The sequence below is a fragment of the Cyanistes caeruleus genome, chromosome 27 (genome assembly GCF_971803275.1).
Source record: "Cyanistes caeruleus chromosome 27, bCyaCae1.hap1.1, whole genome shotgun sequence".
Classification (NCBI taxonomy): Eukaryota; Metazoa; Chordata; class Aves; order Passeriformes; family Paridae; genus Cyanistes; species Cyanistes caeruleus.
This window is the reverse complement of record NC_141727.1, coordinates 237,164-255,970: the sequence shown is the minus strand read 5'-3', so window position 1 is coordinate 255,970 and position 18,807 is coordinate 237,164. Positions and strand designations below refer to the sequence as shown.

At 49.4% G+C, this 18,807-nt stretch overlaps 1 protein-coding gene across 6 annotated transcripts in view; it reads left to right on the top strand.

The window, feature by feature from the left end:
* Positions 1-1,194: 1,194 nt before the first annotated feature.
* LOC111939929 (corticotropin-releasing hormone receptor 1) overlaps positions 1,195-18,807 on the top strand; it is a 40,771-nt gene continuing 23,158 nt past the window's right edge. For 3 of the 6 annotated variants that reach the window (XM_023942408.2, XM_023942406.2, XM_023942405.2), the window contains exons 1-2: positions 1,198-1,511; positions 9,603-9,687. In XM_023942408.2, coding sequence (XP_023798176.1) covers positions 1,458-1,511; positions 9,603-9,687 — 139 coding nt within the window. In that variant the 5' untranslated portion in view covers positions 1,198-1,457. Of the gene's footprint in view, positions 1,512-9,602; positions 9,688-18,807 lie in introns of all 6 variants that reach the window. The other 3 variants (XM_086864270.1, XM_023942404.2, XM_086864269.1) reach the window with 2 other exon arrangements.

The following is an 18,807-nucleotide window of genomic DNA, read 5'->3' as shown; positions in this document are numbered from 1 at the left end:
CTGGATGGTGGATGGTGGTCCCATGGCAATGTTTGCCAGCATCCCCCTCCCAGCAGTACACCTCATTGATCTTTATTTCCTCAAGGAAAGAAGGAAGCACAATGTATTGCCTGGCTGTCACCTCCAGCTCACCTTGGGCTGATGGAGCTTGGCTCACTTCCAGGACAGGCACAGCACCCACAGCTGGGGCAGCCCCCTAAACCTCAGTGAGTACAGAAGGCATGAATTGAAACTGCACTGGCATGGGGGAGCAGGTTTAACCCAGACAGAAATTCATCCAACTCAGGGATGGACCAAATCCTGACAATGGCATCCCTAAGAAAGGGGTGTATGGGATCCCTCCCCAGGAGACCAGCAGACAGCAGGAGCTGAGACACAGAGGTATGACAGGAGACCCTTTAAAGCCTGAGGGTTATGCTGGGGGAGAAGGGAAATGTCATTATCCAAGACCTCAGGAGCATCATCCAGGCTCTCCCACACCACTGTGCCCCACGCTTCCCAGGACACTTATCCTCTCCCTTCTCTATCAGTTCAACTTATCCTCTCCCTTCTCTATCAGTTCAAGCCCCCCCTGCTCCTGCCCCATCACCTCTGCCCATCCCAGCACCCATCCTACGGGACAAAGCACGGTGCCAGCAGCACCTCCCCATCCTCCGGGACCGCCCTTATGCACAAACCCCCGCACCCACCTGCCCCACATCCCCATCCTTTCCTCAGGAGCATCCCCCTGACAAGGCAGGGCTGAAATCCCTTCCACCGCATCCCTGTGGAAGAGAAAAGGGGTTCTGCCTTCCCTTCGTGTTCCATTCTGCAAAGGGGCTGCAAAGGCTGGCGGGGGAACCTCGCCTTGTCCCAGTTCCTCTGCCAGAGCCCTGGAGTGAAATTCCGAAATGCGTAACACCCACTCAGCCCCTCATCCCCGGCAAATTGCAGCCCCAAACCCTTTGCAGACACAAGGGAAACCCCCAGGCTTCGTAGGAGACACCCTCCAGCATCTGCACGATGGGAGTGAGAGGGGTGCAGAGGAGAAGCCCCACTCCAAGGAGAGCCGGGAGGGCGGTCCCTGGGCTGGTGGGAAGTTTCTGCTGCTGAAGATGCTGAGGGAGGGAAGGAGAAGTGGGGGGGGGAATCAAATTCAGTTGGAAGGCACCGGGGAGGTGGAGGAAGGAAAAGGGGAGGAGGGAGAGGAGGAGGGAGAGAAGGGGGAGTGGGAGGCTGGTGAGGAGGGATGTAGCCCATCGCCAGGCGAGCTGGAAGGTGGGCAGCCGGAGGACTGGCTCCAGGGAGGTTATAAAAGGCAAGACGGGGACGCAGAAGGACCCGCAGCCCCGCGGGGACCCGCCAAGCTCCTTCGCTGGAAGCCCGGAGGATTCTCTCCCCGACGGCAGAAGCAGCCCAGCAGGAGCGGGGACGCTGCCAGTCATGCCCCGGGGAGCTGGGCACAGGGGCAGCTGAGGATGGTGCCCAAGCCGCGTCCTGCCCTCCTCCTCCTCCTCCTCCTCCTCCTGCAGGTAAGATGCTTCAAGTCCTCTTCTCCCGTAAGAGTCCTTCTGCCCCCTCCCCTCGCCCCTGCGCCCTGCACAGCCCGCGTTCTCCGCCGTGACTTTTCTGTTTCTTTGAAGGGAAAAGTAAAAAGAGAAACCGCAACACAAAGGGCCCTCGGGAGAATTCTTCCAGTCGAGGCACTGGGGCTTGGCAAGAGCTTGTGATGCTCAAAAACTATCCGAGAGCGGGGCTGAAGTGAGTGAAAGGATCATTTAAAGGGTGGGGGGAATTGCAGCCAGGTCCTCTTGAGCTCAGCCCAGAGCTCCCAGCTGTAGCTACACCCAGCAATTCCCATCCTTGCATCTCCCAGTGAAACGAGCTGCCACCAGTTTCCCAGGCTGCTGGGAGGGGTTGGCCACTCTGGGGATGTGATGGATGTGGACAGTGCAAATGCAGAGCCCAACTGTACCCACCCCCTCCCGTAATTAATTTTCTAAGGAAGCCTCTCCTTTTTCCCTCCTGCATCTGCAAAGCACAAGACTTTTTGTAATTTGCTTGCTGTGGAACTGTAGCCACTGCTAATTTTGCAGCTCTGCACAATATGCAAATGCTTTGTCAGAAGCAATATTTCTCCTCCTTGAGGGCCCATCGAGGAGGGAAACATTCACAGCCCAAAGCTTGTTTAAATCCCAGACCCTAGACAAACGAGATGATGGGATTTCCAGTGAAATTTTGAATTCTATTTGAACAAGTTTGTAGTGGCAGTTTTTGATGATCAGTTTTTCAATAAAACCTCGGTGTCAAGGAGGGGTAAAAGAGCAAATCCGCCTTGCTGGCTGCAAAATGGTGTCTCAGTGCTCCAGCTGGGACTGCAGAGTTAAAACAGCAGGTAAAGTGGAGGGAGAGCCTCGTACCCCACAGGCTGTGCACCTCACGCATCAGCTGCACCTCTGGGCCAGGAAAGTTCTCACCTAAGTGATGAGAAGAGCTGATGTGCACCAGGAGACACACCCCCCCACACCCCCCCCAAGCTGGTGTTGCTTCTAAAAGCTCCTCTTCTGAGCAGCTGCTCTCTCCTGTCGCTGCAACTCACTAAGCCTGATTGATAGGATTTATGGGAGCTCTTTTGCTGTTACATTCCCTGGTTCAGGTTTTGTTTGGCTCTGATGTAAGAAATAAAGGTGAGACAGGGCAGGATCTCTTCCCCCAGCCCAGATCCTTCTTGGCCAGTCTGTGGGGACAGCACAGACCCAGTGCAGTAAGGATATGTTCTGGCAGAGCAGCCATGTGAGCTGATGGCTCCTGATAACCTCGGTGAGCAAAAAGTTGTCCAAAAGAAGCCCAAAGTTGCTGAGACACAGCTCCCAGGCTCTGCCAAAGCTCCTTGGGCTCAGGGGAGTCCCTCACCATCCCCAGGTATTCCCCAAGATATTCTCCTTGTGAAGCTGGAGCAACAAGTCCTTAAAAATCTTCCAGCGTTTGTGACAAAATCACCCCTGTGCTGAGGCTGGAACTGGGAGGGGGGTCACAAAAACCAGTCCAGGCAAAGAGAAGCCTCTCCCAGTTGGCTCCAAAAAGAATCAGCCAATCTACAACCCTACCCTCCTTTGCAGTCAAGCTGTCTGTCTTTCCTGATAAATACATGCATTCAAAACTCGGCTGCTCTTCCAGAACAGCCCCAACCCTTTCCTGGGGACAGCATGGGCTAAAGGACCATGAAACTCCAGCTGTGAGTGCATCCCTGCAGCCAGGTGTACCTGCAGCAGCATCTGTGAGTGCAGAGACCTGCAACAGCCCAGCTCCAACACAGAGCTCAGCACAGACAAACCTCCCCTGCAGATACTGTGTGTTGGCACAGTTTAGGTGTTCCCCATGCACCTGCCTAGCACTTCCACTTTAGCATTGGTTTACCCATGTTGCTTTACTGGATAGACATCCCTCATGGGGTCGGACAGAGAGACTAGGAGACAGGCAGGCAAACTTGCTGCCAAGTGCTCCCTGGCACCCTGCAAGTCATTTAAACAAACTAAACCATTCCACATGCAGCTCTGTCAGGAGCTAATGACATTTCTGGGGCTGGTAAAACTGCAAAAGCATTTTATGAAAAAACAGATTGATGCTGAGGGTGTGATAGCTTCCCCTCTCCTCTCACTTGGTCAACTCCAGCAGCAATAAGGCCAAAAAATCAGCCCCTGCCCCTTCCATGCTCCAATCCTTGCATAAGATGCAGAGCTGCAGTTTCAGGACATGCTGACCCTGGGGATATCTTCCAGTCCTCACTTTCCTTAAATTCTGGAGTTGATTCAGTGTGTATGAAATCATCCCTGTGGTTTCACATCTCCAGCAAAGAAGTGAATGGAGAAGGCACAGCCTGTTCCCAGAAAAGCTGCTCTGTCACGATAGGATGAATATATAGGAATACAATGAGAACCACCAGCTCAACCCTGCCCTAAAATCCAGCTCTGCTTACCCAAAATCCTGCACAGGGTTAGCCTAGAAGTTAGTTGTGAGTGACAAACTCAAGCTGCAATTGAGTCTGCAGTGTTTAGAAAGGCTGCATCCATGGCTTTGTCTGTGAGAACAATTTTAGAACCCAAAGAAAACACAAATCAGCCCCCAAACCATGGGGTTCCCTCACCAAGCAGAGCCCAGGAGCCATTGTCCAACACATCAGAGCTGTCACTCAGGAGAGGGTGGCTCTTTCTGAAGATGGAATAACATACCCAGGGCCATCTGTTGTTTTTCCTTTTTTCCCTAACTGTATTCTGAACTGATAGAAGAGAGCCTCCTTCTCTGCTTTATCCACAGTCACCCTCCCAGGAGCAGTCGTCTCCATTCCAATGGCCAGTGGCAAAGTGGGTTGGCATTTTTCAGATTACAGTCCCTTTTCCACCCTGAAATCTGCCTTATCCACCCTGGAAAAGCAGAGGCAGATGCAGCTTTGGTGTGGCCAAGCTTTTCTGAGCTGTGAACGTCAATAAACAGGAAAAAAAATTATGCAGAAATTAAATTGTGGATGTTCATCCCAGGGCACAACCCTAAAAAGGTGATGGGTGAAGGAGGGGGTTTGGAACAGTCAAGATGTGGGTTTTGAACAGTCAAGATGTGGGTTTTGGGACAGAGCTGAAGGGAAAAATGTCCAATCCCAAATTGAAATGTCTCTGCAGGAGAGTTTAATCAAATTGCCTTAGAAAAACAGCCCTCCCCCAGGCTTGTGTCCATCACTCCAATCTTCCTCAGCAGCCTTTGCCCCTGAAAATCCAGATCCCATAGGAGCTGCATGGATTGTGTCCTCTTCCCCAGATTGTTTATGCCTTTAGCTTCCAACACCCAAATGCCTTTAGTCATTTTTTCACCTGTCCCCAAAAATCCATGTCTCTCCTGACAGATAAATGAAGTCAGAATTATTTATGGAAAGCAAGGGAGACCAGAGCTTAATCCAGGAAAACCTTTAATTGCTCATATATCAGTTTTTACAGGGTATTATTCATTTAGCCCTGATTGATATTCTTTTGTTAGGATCTGCATCCAGCACACTCGGAGAGAGACTCCAAACAGAATAAACACTCTCACCGAAGCTCCTGTCTTCACACCACAGGGACTGGCCCTCTAATACAGATAAATTAATAAACTCGCAGATTGTAATGCCAGATGGAGATGTTCTCACTGCCTGCTCTCCCCCTGAGTAACATCAGCCATGGAAAATCCCCCCATGGGTCTTGCTTTGAGCCTTGTTCCATTGCCTGAGCTTTGCCTTGATGCCTTGATGCTGGCAGGGCTTGGTATGGGGTTTTGGAAAAAGCAATGAAGGAGCAACAGGGGCTTGGTAGGGCAGAGAAGGGGCTCAGAGGAACCCTGAGATCATGGGTGGCAAAGCAGGTTACTTAAGACAGAGGTGTAAAGAGGGTCCTTCATGGACCAGATGCTGCCTGGGGGTTTCATTTGTGGATTCAGTTGAGGATGAAACTGAACCCAGTTCCAAGCAAAAGCCCTCAAAGTGGAGCAGGTAAGAAGCTCCCCAGCTGCAGAAAACAGTGCCTGGAAGTCAGAGGAGACAAAGGCAAAGAGGAGACACTTCCTTCTGGCAGTGAAGGCAGGAGACATGGGGATTTGGAGGCACCTCCAAGCACATTTGAGGCTCATCTCTTTCAGTCAGGCTGTTGCAGGCCACCTCCAGCTGCAGTCCTGGCAGGATGTGCTGCTCCTTTCCTACACCACTGATGCTGCTCTGCCATCTGAATTTGGCATCCAGCTCTTCTAATAGTCACTGTATCTAACACACAAAGTCTGGCACCTATTGCTGCAGGCTCAGAGTCAAGAACAGGCTCCATCCCTGCCTAATGCCCCAGGGAACCTCAGCAAAGGTCCAGGGCAGGAACTGCTCAGCCCTTCCCTGCTGGTCCTGTGTTCCAGGAGGTCTTTCCTCTTCCACAGCAAGTGTTGTGGTGGGCAGCAAGCCCAGCCAAGCCAGGGAGCAGAGATGATGGGTCAGAGAGGCCCTTCCAGCAAGGACGACTCCAGAGTGGCTGGTGTTGTTCCTCCTCCCAGGAAGGTTATGGTGGCCATCACTGTCCACTGCACCCACTGCCCTCCCCAGCTCTATGCAAAACCCTTGTCTCCCATGGCTTCAATCCCAGGCTTCAATCCCACTAGTTGCTCTGCTCTCCAATTACAGCCCCTCAGCATTGGACCTCCTAGATTGCTAATTAGGCCACAAGCCATCTATGTGATGCTCAGAGCTGTCAGCCCTTCCTGCCCTGCAGATCCCCTCTTTTTTGAGACATTATTGCAGGGCAGGACAGATGTTTGTCTCTGGGAGCACAGTGCAGGGGGTGATGCTGCAGCTGGATGTGAATGTATTAATTAGTATCTGTGGATTGCTTTGGAGAGTGAAAGCACCACAAGGGACCACAATTCCTAATTGTTATGAATGGAATTTTTGTGCCAGGTCAGTGGCAGGTCACAGAGACATGACACCATGTGTGGTTGTGTTGCTCAGCCCCACAGCAGCAGCCAGACTCCCAGTGCTGATGAGCTGACACTGTCCTAGTCCACTGTGCTACATCTCCTGGACCAGGAGACCTGCCACCCTCCCCTCACAGGCACAGGAAGAGCTGTTTTTTTGGATTTCTTGGAGCCCTGGTGGCACCAGGACATGGTTGGTGTGTCCAGATTGGAGAGATCTGCCCCACACAGTGCCCCACAGCCTGAGTGACCTGAGGCAAGTGGTCCTCAGTGCCTCAGTTTCCCCTCTGAAACAGCCCTGTCCCACCTGGCTGGTGGGATGCCAAGCACAGCAGATGTTTGCTGTGTGTGGGATGTAGGAAACACGGGAGCAGTGTCAGGTTTTGGTGTCTAACCTGTGCAGTGAGGACTGGGGGGGGCTGGTCCTGCTATAGAGAATGTGAGGATGAAAGGAAGGAGCTGGTGCTCCATCAGGTCCAAGGTTAAACCAGAACCATCCATGTGTATAAAAGAGGGATGTTACAGAGCCTGGAAGGGAGCTGGGAAGATACTGAGGCAACAGCAGGGGAGACAATGCTGGCTCTTGATGGAGAAGAAGCTGCTGCCAGTGCAGGCCCTCACAGGGCCCATGAAGCTCCCAGCACAACAATCATCCATCCCTGTGGGAGTAGCTCCCTGGGCTAACTGGGAGCTCTCTGCAAAGTGACTGCTTCCAGAGGAGCAGATTGCCTTCCTTCATGGACAGCTGAGGGCTCAGCTGAGGCTCTCCAGGATTTTGGCAGGCTGAAAAAGGTCACAGAAGTGTTCCTGCCTGCAAAGCAAGATCTGCCATAGCTGTGTGAAGGCAAGGCCAGGGCGGAGGAACACGGCCCCTTTCTGGCCTGAGCATGACCAACTGAAGTGTCAGGGCTCTTGAGGTGAGCTTGGCTCCAGCCCAGCCAGGCTGGGCCCTGCTGGGCACCATGTGGCATCTTACAGAGTAGTGATGCTCTGGCACAAGAAGCTCTTCAAGGAGGGAGCTTTGACCTGTTCTCTCTGTAAAAGTGTGGGGAGGGGTTGCACTAACCCACAAAGAGCAAAACAGATAAGGCAGCAACCAGCAAGTGCCAGATAAAAATTTATTTTTTTTACTGGGGCAAGTCCCCCTGCAGCTGCCACCAGCCCTGTTTATTCCCCTCAAAATGCTGACAGGAGTGGGACAAAACCTCTGCCTCTGTCAAGAGCTTTGGCCACACTGCCAAAGTCTCTGACAAGACTCATAGCCTGGTAAAAAAGCTCTTAGTTCTGTTTTGGGGATCCTTTATTTCCTTTCTTTCTTCCTTCTGTAGCTGTTTCAGCTCATTTACAAAGCCTGCAAAGGGCAGTGACTGCTCCATCCACACCCCTCTCTGGCTGTGGCTTGGTCTGTGTGCTGCTCAGCGCCAAGACCTCTCCCTGTGTCTGGAAGGAGAATGGGCACTGCCAGACTGGAGCAGGCTGCCATTAGGAGAAACACATCCAATTAACACTTGAAAGCCTGTTCAGATAGACAAACCATCTCAGCCATCTTTTGAGCAGAACTCTTCTGTCCCAGCTGCCCATGCCACTCACCAATTGGTGCAGTGGGCACCAGCTGTGGGCATCAACACAAAGGGAAGCAAACTCGCTGCACCTTGATTCCTCCCTGTCTGGAGTTTGGGTGGTCTCAGCTTTCTGAAAGGAAACTCAGGAGGTGCTGGGGTCCTGCAGGACCAGCACTCGGGAGCTCCTAGCAGCTCCCATGCCAGGGCAGGGTTGAGTTGCTGGATCCCCTGTGCCATCTGGAGCAGTCACAACAAGGGAGCTATTCTCAGCTCCATTTATACGTCTGCCTGACATCTCTCTTGCTGTCAAATCCAGCTTCCTAAGGCAGTAAACAGTTGATTGGAAAAGAGTAAGTGGGTGCTGAACTTGTCTTTGTGTCTGAATAAATCCTACAAATGCCTTGGTAAGGCATGAGGATGGCTGAGTGTGCCAGCAAGGGCAGACAGTGTTTCTATGGCTCCATTCAGAGCAGTTTGGGAGGTGAATGGCACTCAGGAAGGGTCAGGCACTAGGAAGCAGCCTGGCTGATGGGGAGGTTGTTTTCCCCAAGGAGCTGGGAGTATGCCTGCAAGCAGCGGAGCTGCAGCCCTTTCTGCTTTCAGGCTCAGGGCTGTTTCCCAAGGGATCTGTATGTGATGTGTTTTGGGGCACAGCTCTGTCATTTAATCAGTGACTTTTCTCCACGGGGTTTGGTCAGTCATTGGATATGAAAGAAGTGGAGTTGAGCCTCATCCACCATTAGTGCTGGTGGAGCAAAGGGGATGAGCCTGTGTCATTCTTCTCTGAGCTGGAGGACAGAGTGGACAGCTGCTTGTGTAAAAATCTGTGCTCTGCAAAATATCAGGCCCTCCTCTAGCACCCTGGTGAGCTGTGAGACCAACAGCACCATCCCTCTGCCATCCTTGCAATCCTTTCATCCTGGCAACTGCCTTTCTCATTTTTAGTTTCCCCAAACTCCTGCAAAGACACAATAATTCAATAATCATTTTTCCAAAATAGCTCCTTGTGCAGAGTTTTAGCAGAGCTGGGTAGATCATGGTTGGTACCTTCTGACTCAATGGGAATGCTGGTGTCTGCTGACAATTCTCCTGAAAAAAAGACTTCAGCCAGAGCTGGTTGTCTGTGGATCAGATCTCCTTAAGGACGTGTATGACCATCTTCCCACTGACAGCTTACAAGGCTGTGAATTCAGTAAGGGATTGAAAATCCAAGTGTAGTGTCAGGCTCATCATGTTTCCCCTGTCTGCTCTCAAGACTGAAAGATGCTAAACCCAAAAGTGTTGAATAAAATGCTAAATAGCAGAGGTTCCATGATTCAGTAGGCATTGCAGGAGGGTTTGCTGAGTGGGGTATTCGAGGCAGGACAGGATCACTGGGTGGGAAACAGAGCAGTCCTGTAGCCTTGGGTCTGGATAAGCAGTTTCCCTAGGAAACCATCTTGAAAATGGTACATGTCCATTGTGCAGCTTTGCAGGTGGTACCCACCCAGACATGGGCAAACTCAGATCTGACCCAAGGAGGCATTTGGGGATGGGGAAGCAGCATATTGTACATATACCCCCAACCCTGTCTGCTCTCTCCCCATGCAGGCATTTCTCCTCTGGGACAGCCTGGTTGCAGCCTCCATCCAGGAGCAGTACTGTGAGAGCCTGCCACCTGTCACCAACCACACTGGTGAGTGTCCCCCAGCCCACTCAAGCCACCCCCTGGGGATCCAGTGCTTGGTAGAGGGTGTCAGGGGTGTCTCTAGGCTCACCTGTTGCAGCCTCCTTGAACGGTGACAGTGGAGGCTGGTAGAAGGTGCAGATCTCAGGAGATGAAAATAGAGAAAATAAATGTCTGTTGGACAGAGGGGGAGATGGACAAAGAGACATGAGGGCTGGCTGCCTCTTCTGTGCCAAGCCCAGAGACACCAAGACTTTGGCCCCTCTCTACCATCCCCTGCCCAGGGGTGATGATTGGAGGTTTTGACTTTTTGTGGAAACCACGTCACTAGTGGCCACTGTGGCTCCAGGCTCAACCACCTTTCACCCCCCCAGCACTTCTACACAGATGCCATTGAGCTCTTTGGGAGGCCACCAGCCATGAAGAGCTTCTAGAGATATCACTAGGGCCAGGGCTGGCTCAGCCTTGATGCGTGGGAGCATCAGGGTCATGAACAGCCCACTCCTAATCAACACTGTACATGGGTTTGATCCAATCAGGTCAGAGCTTGTGCCAAAATTGGCTTTTAGTCTATATTCAGGATGTGACTTGGTTGTCACCTCAGACAGGTCTGGTTCAGTGACAGGTTTTGAGGGAGGAGAAGTGTGAGAAGGAGTGTAGCTCACAAGGACAAGGAGAAAAGTCCTACCCAGCTCTAGAATGCTGCAGTGTTGATTCTCCATGACTGAATGAGAATCAGACAGGGCACCAAAGAACTCTCCATCAGGGTGATGGCTGGCCACAGGACTGGGCACTGAGGAATGGCCATGGAGACCAAAAGCTGAGGGATGGCTGCCCACCACCTATTAAAAGCAGCATTAACAGCTCCTTTTTAAAAAATCCCATCTTGGCACCGGCTGATCCGGTGTCTGGCCAAACCCAGACTACCTTGCCCTGCAAGAAGCTTCCCAAGCCCACAAGGTGGAGGCAGAAAGCCAGGGGACAGCAAAGTTGCCTGTGGAATGGCAATGTCTGGATGTCTGGTCAGCGAAGAAACACGGTTATCACTCATGTGCTTAGCTCCCTGAAGGTTTCATCACTCTGCTCAGTGAGGGCCTGCCCTTGGCCATGTTAAGCTGTGATAAATCCTGATCCAGGGCAACAGGCAGGTCCCAGAGAATCCTCATGCCCAGATTGTGCCCTTTTCCACCCACTACTGGAACCTCCCAAGCCCCAGGGAAAGGTCAGAAAGCAGGGAGATTTTCAGCTGTGGTTTGCTGATGGATTGTCCTGGAACCACCATCATCCTTAAGCACTGAGCACTGCTTTCTGCAAGGACTGGGTTTTGCTCAGTGGGGATTTATCAGCATGATTCCAAGCAGGATTTAGTGCACCTCAGTGTCCATCTCCAGGATAGAGGGGAGAATGTGAGGCTTCAGATTTGCAAATTGTCCATTGTCTCAACACATCCAACCTGCAATTCCTGAGCAACTCATTAATTTGGAAAGGGCTGGCACATGTGAGAGCCACTTCTAGCTGGAGGAGGGGACTTAGAACAAGAGGTTCTGCTTGGGAAGTGGAGTTCAGCACCAGTCCTGGTCCTTGGGGTCCATTTAGGCCCTGACTGATGGAGACAGCAATTCCTATGGAGGGATATTTACTAAACTGGAAATTATGATTTGAGCTGTTTAACATGAAGAGTTGTTAGGATGATGCTAATGAGAATTTCAGCAGGGCCCTGAGATTTAATTTGTTAATGTCTTCACAACCCTTGGGAAATGACACATGCTGATAACACGAGCCCAGTGGTCCCCCAGCATGTGGCTTGGCAGGGGATCTGCTGGATGCATGGACAGGCACTGCCTCGTGCCTGTGTGCAGCATCCCTCCTCTGAAACACAGCTCAGCATGAGCTCTTCTGGCTCACCAGCCCCTTAAATCTCTTGGTTTTAAGGAGGATGTCTGTCTGATGTCAGCAGAGTGTCAGCACTCTCTAGACATATGCATTGAGCTGAAGAGTCTGTGCCACAGCAGTGGGATAGAGGGCGGAGGCACACTGGGGTGATGCTGTCCAGACTCAGAAGGTGCAGGTCATGCAAACTCTTATCCCAGGACACAGAGCACCTGGGCCTCACAGAACTCTCCTGTCCTGCCCTCCTATCACCATGGTTTCACCCATCTTCCTTCCAGCCCCCAATGCAGGGCTAATATCCCTGAGAATTCAGGCTTGTTGTCATGCTCCAAGTTGATAGTTTAGGTATCCATCAAAAATTCCGGTCTGTCAGCCCCTGATTTTGGCTGGGCCTGGGACCAGGGGCACAGCTGGATGCTCCATCAGAAAGCTGCCTCCCATAGTAGCAGTGAAGGAGGAATATCAGGCTGGACTTGAGGTCAACGTGGTGGATTCAGGAAGTCAGGTCAGCTGCCCCCCTAAACATCTGCAAGCCATGAAAGTCTCAGATTAGGCTTTAAAAGGAACACAATGAGGATCAGCATCCCTTGTCTGGGGTGGATAGGAGCTGTCCCCAGGGCTCCCAGCCCATGGACTGACTCAGACTATGGATTTCTCTGGCTCATGATTTCAACTCCCTGGGATCTGTGTGCAGCTGCTTCTCGCCCTGACACAAAGTCCGTCTGGGAGTGTGACAGATTGGCATTTAAGAAAAAAGTAGGAAACATATAAGGAAGTTAAGGCTGCTTGAGGCTGATCAGTTTTTTCTCCTGACCAATAACTGGCCATTTCTGAGAATTGACAGTAGTTTTGACCATTGAAAAGTGAGATCAGCCTGTGAACACCACCCTTTAAAAACCAAAGCCCAGGAATTTCTCTCTGTTTTTGGTTTCTGGCTGTGAAAGGTAACAGAGCTCCAGCTGGGCCCCCGTCCCCTGCCCAGCCCATGCAGCCCAGGCAGGGGCTGGGCTGGCCCTGCCGTGGCTCCCGGCCGGGAGATGGGGCCTGCAGGGGCTTCTCCTGGACCCAGGCCAGGCTGAGCTCTGCTGCAGCTTCCCTGGAAGCCTCCGGGGTGGCTGAAGCTTTTCCCAGGGGGGTCCCCAGCTCTGAGCTGAAACCTGACAGCATGAACACCTGCTGTGGCTTGAGCCAGATTTTAACCCTTTTACTATCCAGATGAGAGTTGCAGATTAATCCTTTTTCCAGGGAGAGGGGAAGAGAGAGTGATCAAACAGGTAAAGAGACAACATAAACTATCAAAGACAGTGAAGAAAAGAATTAAGCTTCAGATGGGGAGAGAAATAAGGAGATGCCTTAAGCTGAAATATTCTTTTGTTAAAGCTATGGAGATGGACAATAATGTTCTGAAAAAACTCCTTTAATTCATGAAAGACTATTTTTGGGGGGATGGAGTATTTCAAAGTGTGGATCTAAGCAAAGGTAATTCATTGATGAAGCTGAGCAAATGGTGAAGTAGTTTTGATCCTATGAGATGCTGGAACAGAAAAAGAGAAGCGAGAGTTGCTGAAGATTCGTGGCCCTTAAGAGACAAAGGGAAAACTTCTGTTTTCAGAGATTATCACAGAGACAGATGAAGAGAACTTTTGCCTTCAAATAACTCATCCTTAAAATGACACCCCTTAAATCATGGCCCAAGAACACACCTCAGAGTGGTGTGAAATGGGAGGAAAGGACTGATGGCAGAGTTTTCTGGGCAGCTGGCATCAGAGAAATTGGAAGCCATGAGAAAATGGTTTTCTTGTGAAAAACTCTCCATAGATTGACAAAAGAGAACCTCTTTTTCTCTACCAAGACTGATGAAAAGACTATAGCAAAGTTGGGACTGTTTTAACCACCAGGTTTTGTCTCTATGTTGTCAATTAAACACGGGAATGGGTGGTGGGGAAAAATGGTTTCTGGAGGTTTTATTATGGTTTCTTATTCTTGTAGTTTTGTTAATAAACTTTCTTTATTCCTTTTAAGTTTTAAGCCTGTTTTGCCCTTCTCCTAATCCATATCTCACAGCAAGAAATGAGTAAGTTTTCTAATGAATTTTAGCTAATGCTTTAAAACCACAACAGTGAGGGATAAGGTCATTTCATCCACTGGGGCAAATCATTTCCTGCAGCTGCAGGACTGCTTCCCTGGAGAGGGAAGGGAGAATCTGAGAAGATGGGAAAGCCTCTTCCTAATTAATAATGATGTTTTTCCAAAGCAGCTCAGCAGAAAGCACTTGAACAGAGCGAGCTCGGAGCACTTTCAAGGGGTTGTTTTGCCATTCATAGCTCCTGGATCATCCCAAAGAGTTGCCATACAATTTCTCACATCCCCCTGTGGTCCTGGCTGCACAATCCACTCCTTTGAGCTTAGTATCACAATCTGAGTGCTCAGGAGAGAGAGAGGATCACAGAAAATTCCTTGTCAGGAAAGAAATGTTTCATGCCAGTGCCAGTTCACCTAAAGCAAAGAAAAATGGCATCAAAGCCAAGCAGAGTTAAAAAAAATATATGTGGGTTTTTAACTGAAGTTTTTTTCAAGGGGGAAAGGGAGTGTAGCTTTGCATTAATTAAGGCAAATCTAATTGTTCCAGATACAGCAAAATCCTGTGGTTAAGAATCAGTGAGTGATGAGAACATAATCTTCACAGGCACTATCAGATAAGTTTGGTAACACCTTTCACAGCAGGTGACAATTTGACCAAGAGCCTTTCCACCCACTCCAGCTCAGCTTCCAAAGTGCTGACACTGCTCCAGCAGCCCTCGTGCCACTGCTCTTTCATTCACTCACTGACTCCCCTGGGATGAGTTTGGAAATTAAATTCATAAAGGTCAAATTAACATCAGTGACTCTTCTCTCTTCAGTCTCATTGGCATCTCTCCCAAGGCAGAAATATTAATAAAGGAACTGAGCAAGGGTTAAAGATGCAGCATTGAGTCTAGGCATGGACTTGAGGGAGAGACATGGTATTGGGCAGTTTTGGGAAACAAAACTCTCATCTATATGGACAGTCCTAGAGGTTTAAATATATGCTGGTGTCGATAAGGCCATTCTACTCCATCATCTGGGAAACAGAGATGTCAATAGCAATTCACTGATATTCATACATTTTATTGTAGTGGAGGAGGGAAGATAATAAGGTTTTTCAGTAGGAAACTGTGTCCTGGCATGTCCCAGCGTGAGCAGCAGTTACAGCAGCTGAACTGTACTTTGGACTGGATGCAGTGAAGTCACTGCCAGAGACTGTTCAATTGTAGCCAAACTAGAAGGCCCTACTGGGAAAACTCTGCCAGGGAGGGATTTTGATACTTCATTCATGCACCACCAACCAACCCTAGGGAATAAACAACTTCCTGCCATGCTTGGTTATTACACAACTCCAAACACTCTGTGGTTCATGTCAGGAGAACAAGATAAGCCCCAAACACAACCCACTACATTTGATACATTATACACACATATATATACATATATATGCTGTAAAGCTGTACATGGATCATCTTACGTGACAACATTGAGCAGATACACCAGATACCAACAGCACAAGCTAGGTTTGGTGCCTTTTATTTATTCTTCTCCAGAGCAGCAGCAAAGACCTTAGGGGATAGTCAGTGACCATGAATAGCAACAAGCCAAAAATTAATTACAAACACCCATAGCTATCATAATGCTTAATTAGCCTGGGTAATTATTTTACATTGAGAATCATGGAACTTGAATGCTTGGGAGGACTGCTGAGGATTTTTTAAGGACTGGAGTCTTGCAAAGGTAAATAGAAGCCCCCAATGCCACCGAAAGCAGTGCTGGAGGTAGGGTGTAAGCAAGGATCTACTTTGAGGCAGCCACAGCTGCTCCCATCCTGAGCACTGACCCCTGCTCAGAGGGAAGGCAAACAGCTGCACCACCCTAATTTCTACCCAATGTTAATATAAATTGTCCCCCAGTGCCATTTTATTCAATGCCTCAAGGTGCTACTCAAGCATTTAACATCTGAGTGACTCCACAGCTCAACCCAGCCACCCCTACCTGGTTCCTCAGCACCTGGAAGTAAAAGCCAACCCCAAAGACCCTTGTTTTGGATCAATAAAGTGTGAAATGGGTCTTTCTTCTTCGCCACTCTGGTGGAACTGCCTGGGAGGGACAAAGAGATTTTTGTGTAATTTTGCAGTGGATGCATCAGACATCACAGTGATATTTTTGTTGTAGATGTATTTTGATTAGATGTGGAGATGAAGTCCTGATTGTCAAATGCAAATGTTGCAGCAGAGACACAGGAGACACTTTCAGGGAGCCAGAGGCTCGAGGCAGCAGCAGCAATGTGGTCACAGAGAACATTTGGGCTGGATAGAGATAACTATAGTTGAAGAAGAGTTTAGGAGAGGTAGTGATATGAGTTAAAAGCTTTCAGCCATTAGGCTCTTGAGACACCTTAGATAAATAACCCCATCACGGGATTATTTATATTATATATATTATTCCAAACCGATGTGAATGAGCCTATAGTTCAGCTTTCCATCATCTCTCCTGGCCTCTTTGCATTGCAGAAGGGGAGAGAGGCTTCACCCTTCCACCCTTCATAGTTGTGTCTTTGCACAGCAACAAACTGGGATGTTGTGCTGGTGCACAGCTCTGCCCAGTATAAATCAGAATGTGTTTACCAGCACAGCTGTATCAGTACAACCTTTGCTTTACTCCTCTTCAGAGCATCCCAGCAATGGCTTGATGGTATGATAACACTTCAGACCTCCTGGCACCAGCTCAAGAGCACTGTGGCCATGCATCTGGTACTGCTGGTCCAGGATAAACATGCTCAATCCTCTTTAAATTTGCTCAAAATCTTTTGGCAGGTTAGCTGGGAGTGGAGAGCTTTACCCTGCCAGGTGTCACACAGTTCCATGGCTTTAGCTCAGAGACACCTTGGAGGCCCCTGCGAGTGGTGGGAGCAGGCTGGAGAAGAATGTTTTCTAGAAACAGATGGGATATTGTTACAGTTATCCTGAGACAGTTATTGTCATAGTTGTCTCAGTATAAGTCCCTGGACAAACACTTCTTTCTTCAGGGGAATGTAAATGCTTTATATTGCTTCAGAGCAGCACAACCCAAAGGCAATAGGGTGAGAAGGGATTGGAGCAACTTCCCCTGTGCCACATTCCCTGTTTCAAAGTAGGGCCTGCTCCTTCCTCCTCCAAACACCGTGTTTCTGTGTGGCAAGAAGCCAAATTAGGGGGATTGAGTGCAGGTAGGAAATTCACTGACCTTTCTCACTGTAAATCTGCAAAGACAAAACCTGTGCAGCCAATGGAGCTGAGAAGCCGGAGCACTCATGTTCAGAACCTGGAGAACAGCTCCCTGCAAACATGGATGGGCCACCAAGCAGGCAGGGAAGCATGGGACACGTATCATCTCCATCCTAAACAGTGTTCTAAATGCTGGGAGCCAGGTACCACTCAGGGGGAGCCAGAGCAGAACGTTCTGCTGGGTAAAGGGGATGTTGCAGCCCTTGTGGCACTCTGTCCTCACTGTTTTACTTATCACTTTCCCATCAGGAGGGGCTTTTTTTCTCTTTTCTGTATGCTGGAGAGAGCAGAAAGAGCAGCATCTGCTTTCTGCAGCTTCTCTTCATCAAGCCTTTCTCAGTGTGAGCCTGGGGGAAATATTACAGCCACCCATTAGATGAAAACCTGGTGGGACAGAGCTCCAAATGCTGCCAGTGGCAGCATGGGGATGAAGCACAAGGAGAGGTCCAGGAGCATCTGACAGCTTGGATGAGCATCTCCTCATCTGACTGCAGCCCCAGACCCCAGTGTCACCCCACAGCACCACTCTGACCCATGGGACAAGGAGGGCTGAGGTCCTGGTGATGCTGGTGCACCTTCCTTGTGGTGGGACTGGTGGGACCCACTGGCTTTGGTGGGATCCTGTCGTGCTCTAACAGGAGTGCCAAGCACCACCCCACCAAGAGCCTTGGAGAAATTAAATCCAGCCTTGAGCAGACGTACGACAGAATGATGCACTTCTGTCTGGCTACATCATTTCCATGAGTCTCTCTTGGGTTTGGTTATTAATGGCATTGCTGTGGGTTTGTTTTACTGGTGGAGAGTATCATCATTGTTGCTCTCTGGCCCTGCTGACTTTTAATTACTCACTCTTTCTGTTTGTCCTCCCTGAACAATCTTTGCCCATCCCCCAGAACAGACCCTGGAATGCAGGAGGGAAACTGAGGCAAAAGGGTATGCAAAAAAAATGAAGTTTGTGCTCAGCCCTACCAGTCCTCGGGAGGGGTTGTGATAGCTGCATGAGCTGCCATGGCCATCAGTACTGTGCAAGCCCTATTTTCCTGTGTTGCATTGTTCCAAGTGAAGCTTTCTCCTTCCCAGACATTCACAGCTTCTCACCTCAGTGGATAACAGGGAGAGCACTAGCAGTTTAACATTTTCCTTAGTTCAAGTAATTACTGGTTGTTTTTTTCTCTACATGGATAAATGTAAATTTTATTATCATAAAAATTTTAATGGTGACCCTCTATTTCTCTGTCAAATTTGGGTCACAACAATGGAGTTCAGTAAATTCAAATGGATGCAGAAAGGCACAGACGTGATAAAAGGCACCTTGTTTCCTACAAAATACAGGCTTAAAACAGTTAACTTAAAGGGAAGGTTGCCACAGCAACCCTACACATTAGCGAAGCGAAAAGCAAAGGTCATTGTTAAAATTAATTTCTCCCTACAGGATATGGGAGGCAGAAGGTAACACTCACCATGCTGTGATGCTTCCCTAGCTCCCATGCTTGGAAGCAGTTTTCCCTTGCTAAGATATTTGAAGACACTGAAAGGCCTGAAAATATTCTCTGAGAACATCACAAAATAACAAGGAGAGAATTTTTCAGATAATTGATGAAAAGAAATATTCCTCCATAAAAACCATCATCATCATCACCATCAGTATTTTGCTTTTTTTTCCTTCAGTCACTCTTTAGCCAGCTCCATCCATAGGAATTTTTGGGAAAGGCATTCAAATAACAACCACAAATCCAGGGGGAGAGAAAATGCTGTGTTCTCACACCCAAGGAGCTGTGAATAGGGGTGTTTTGTCTCAGGTAATGGCAATTTCTGTCTCTGTGCAAACTGCACAAACATCTCTGGTACCCAGGAGTGGTTTGGACTGAACTCTACCCCTTCCAGCATCTCCTGCTCTCTCATTTTC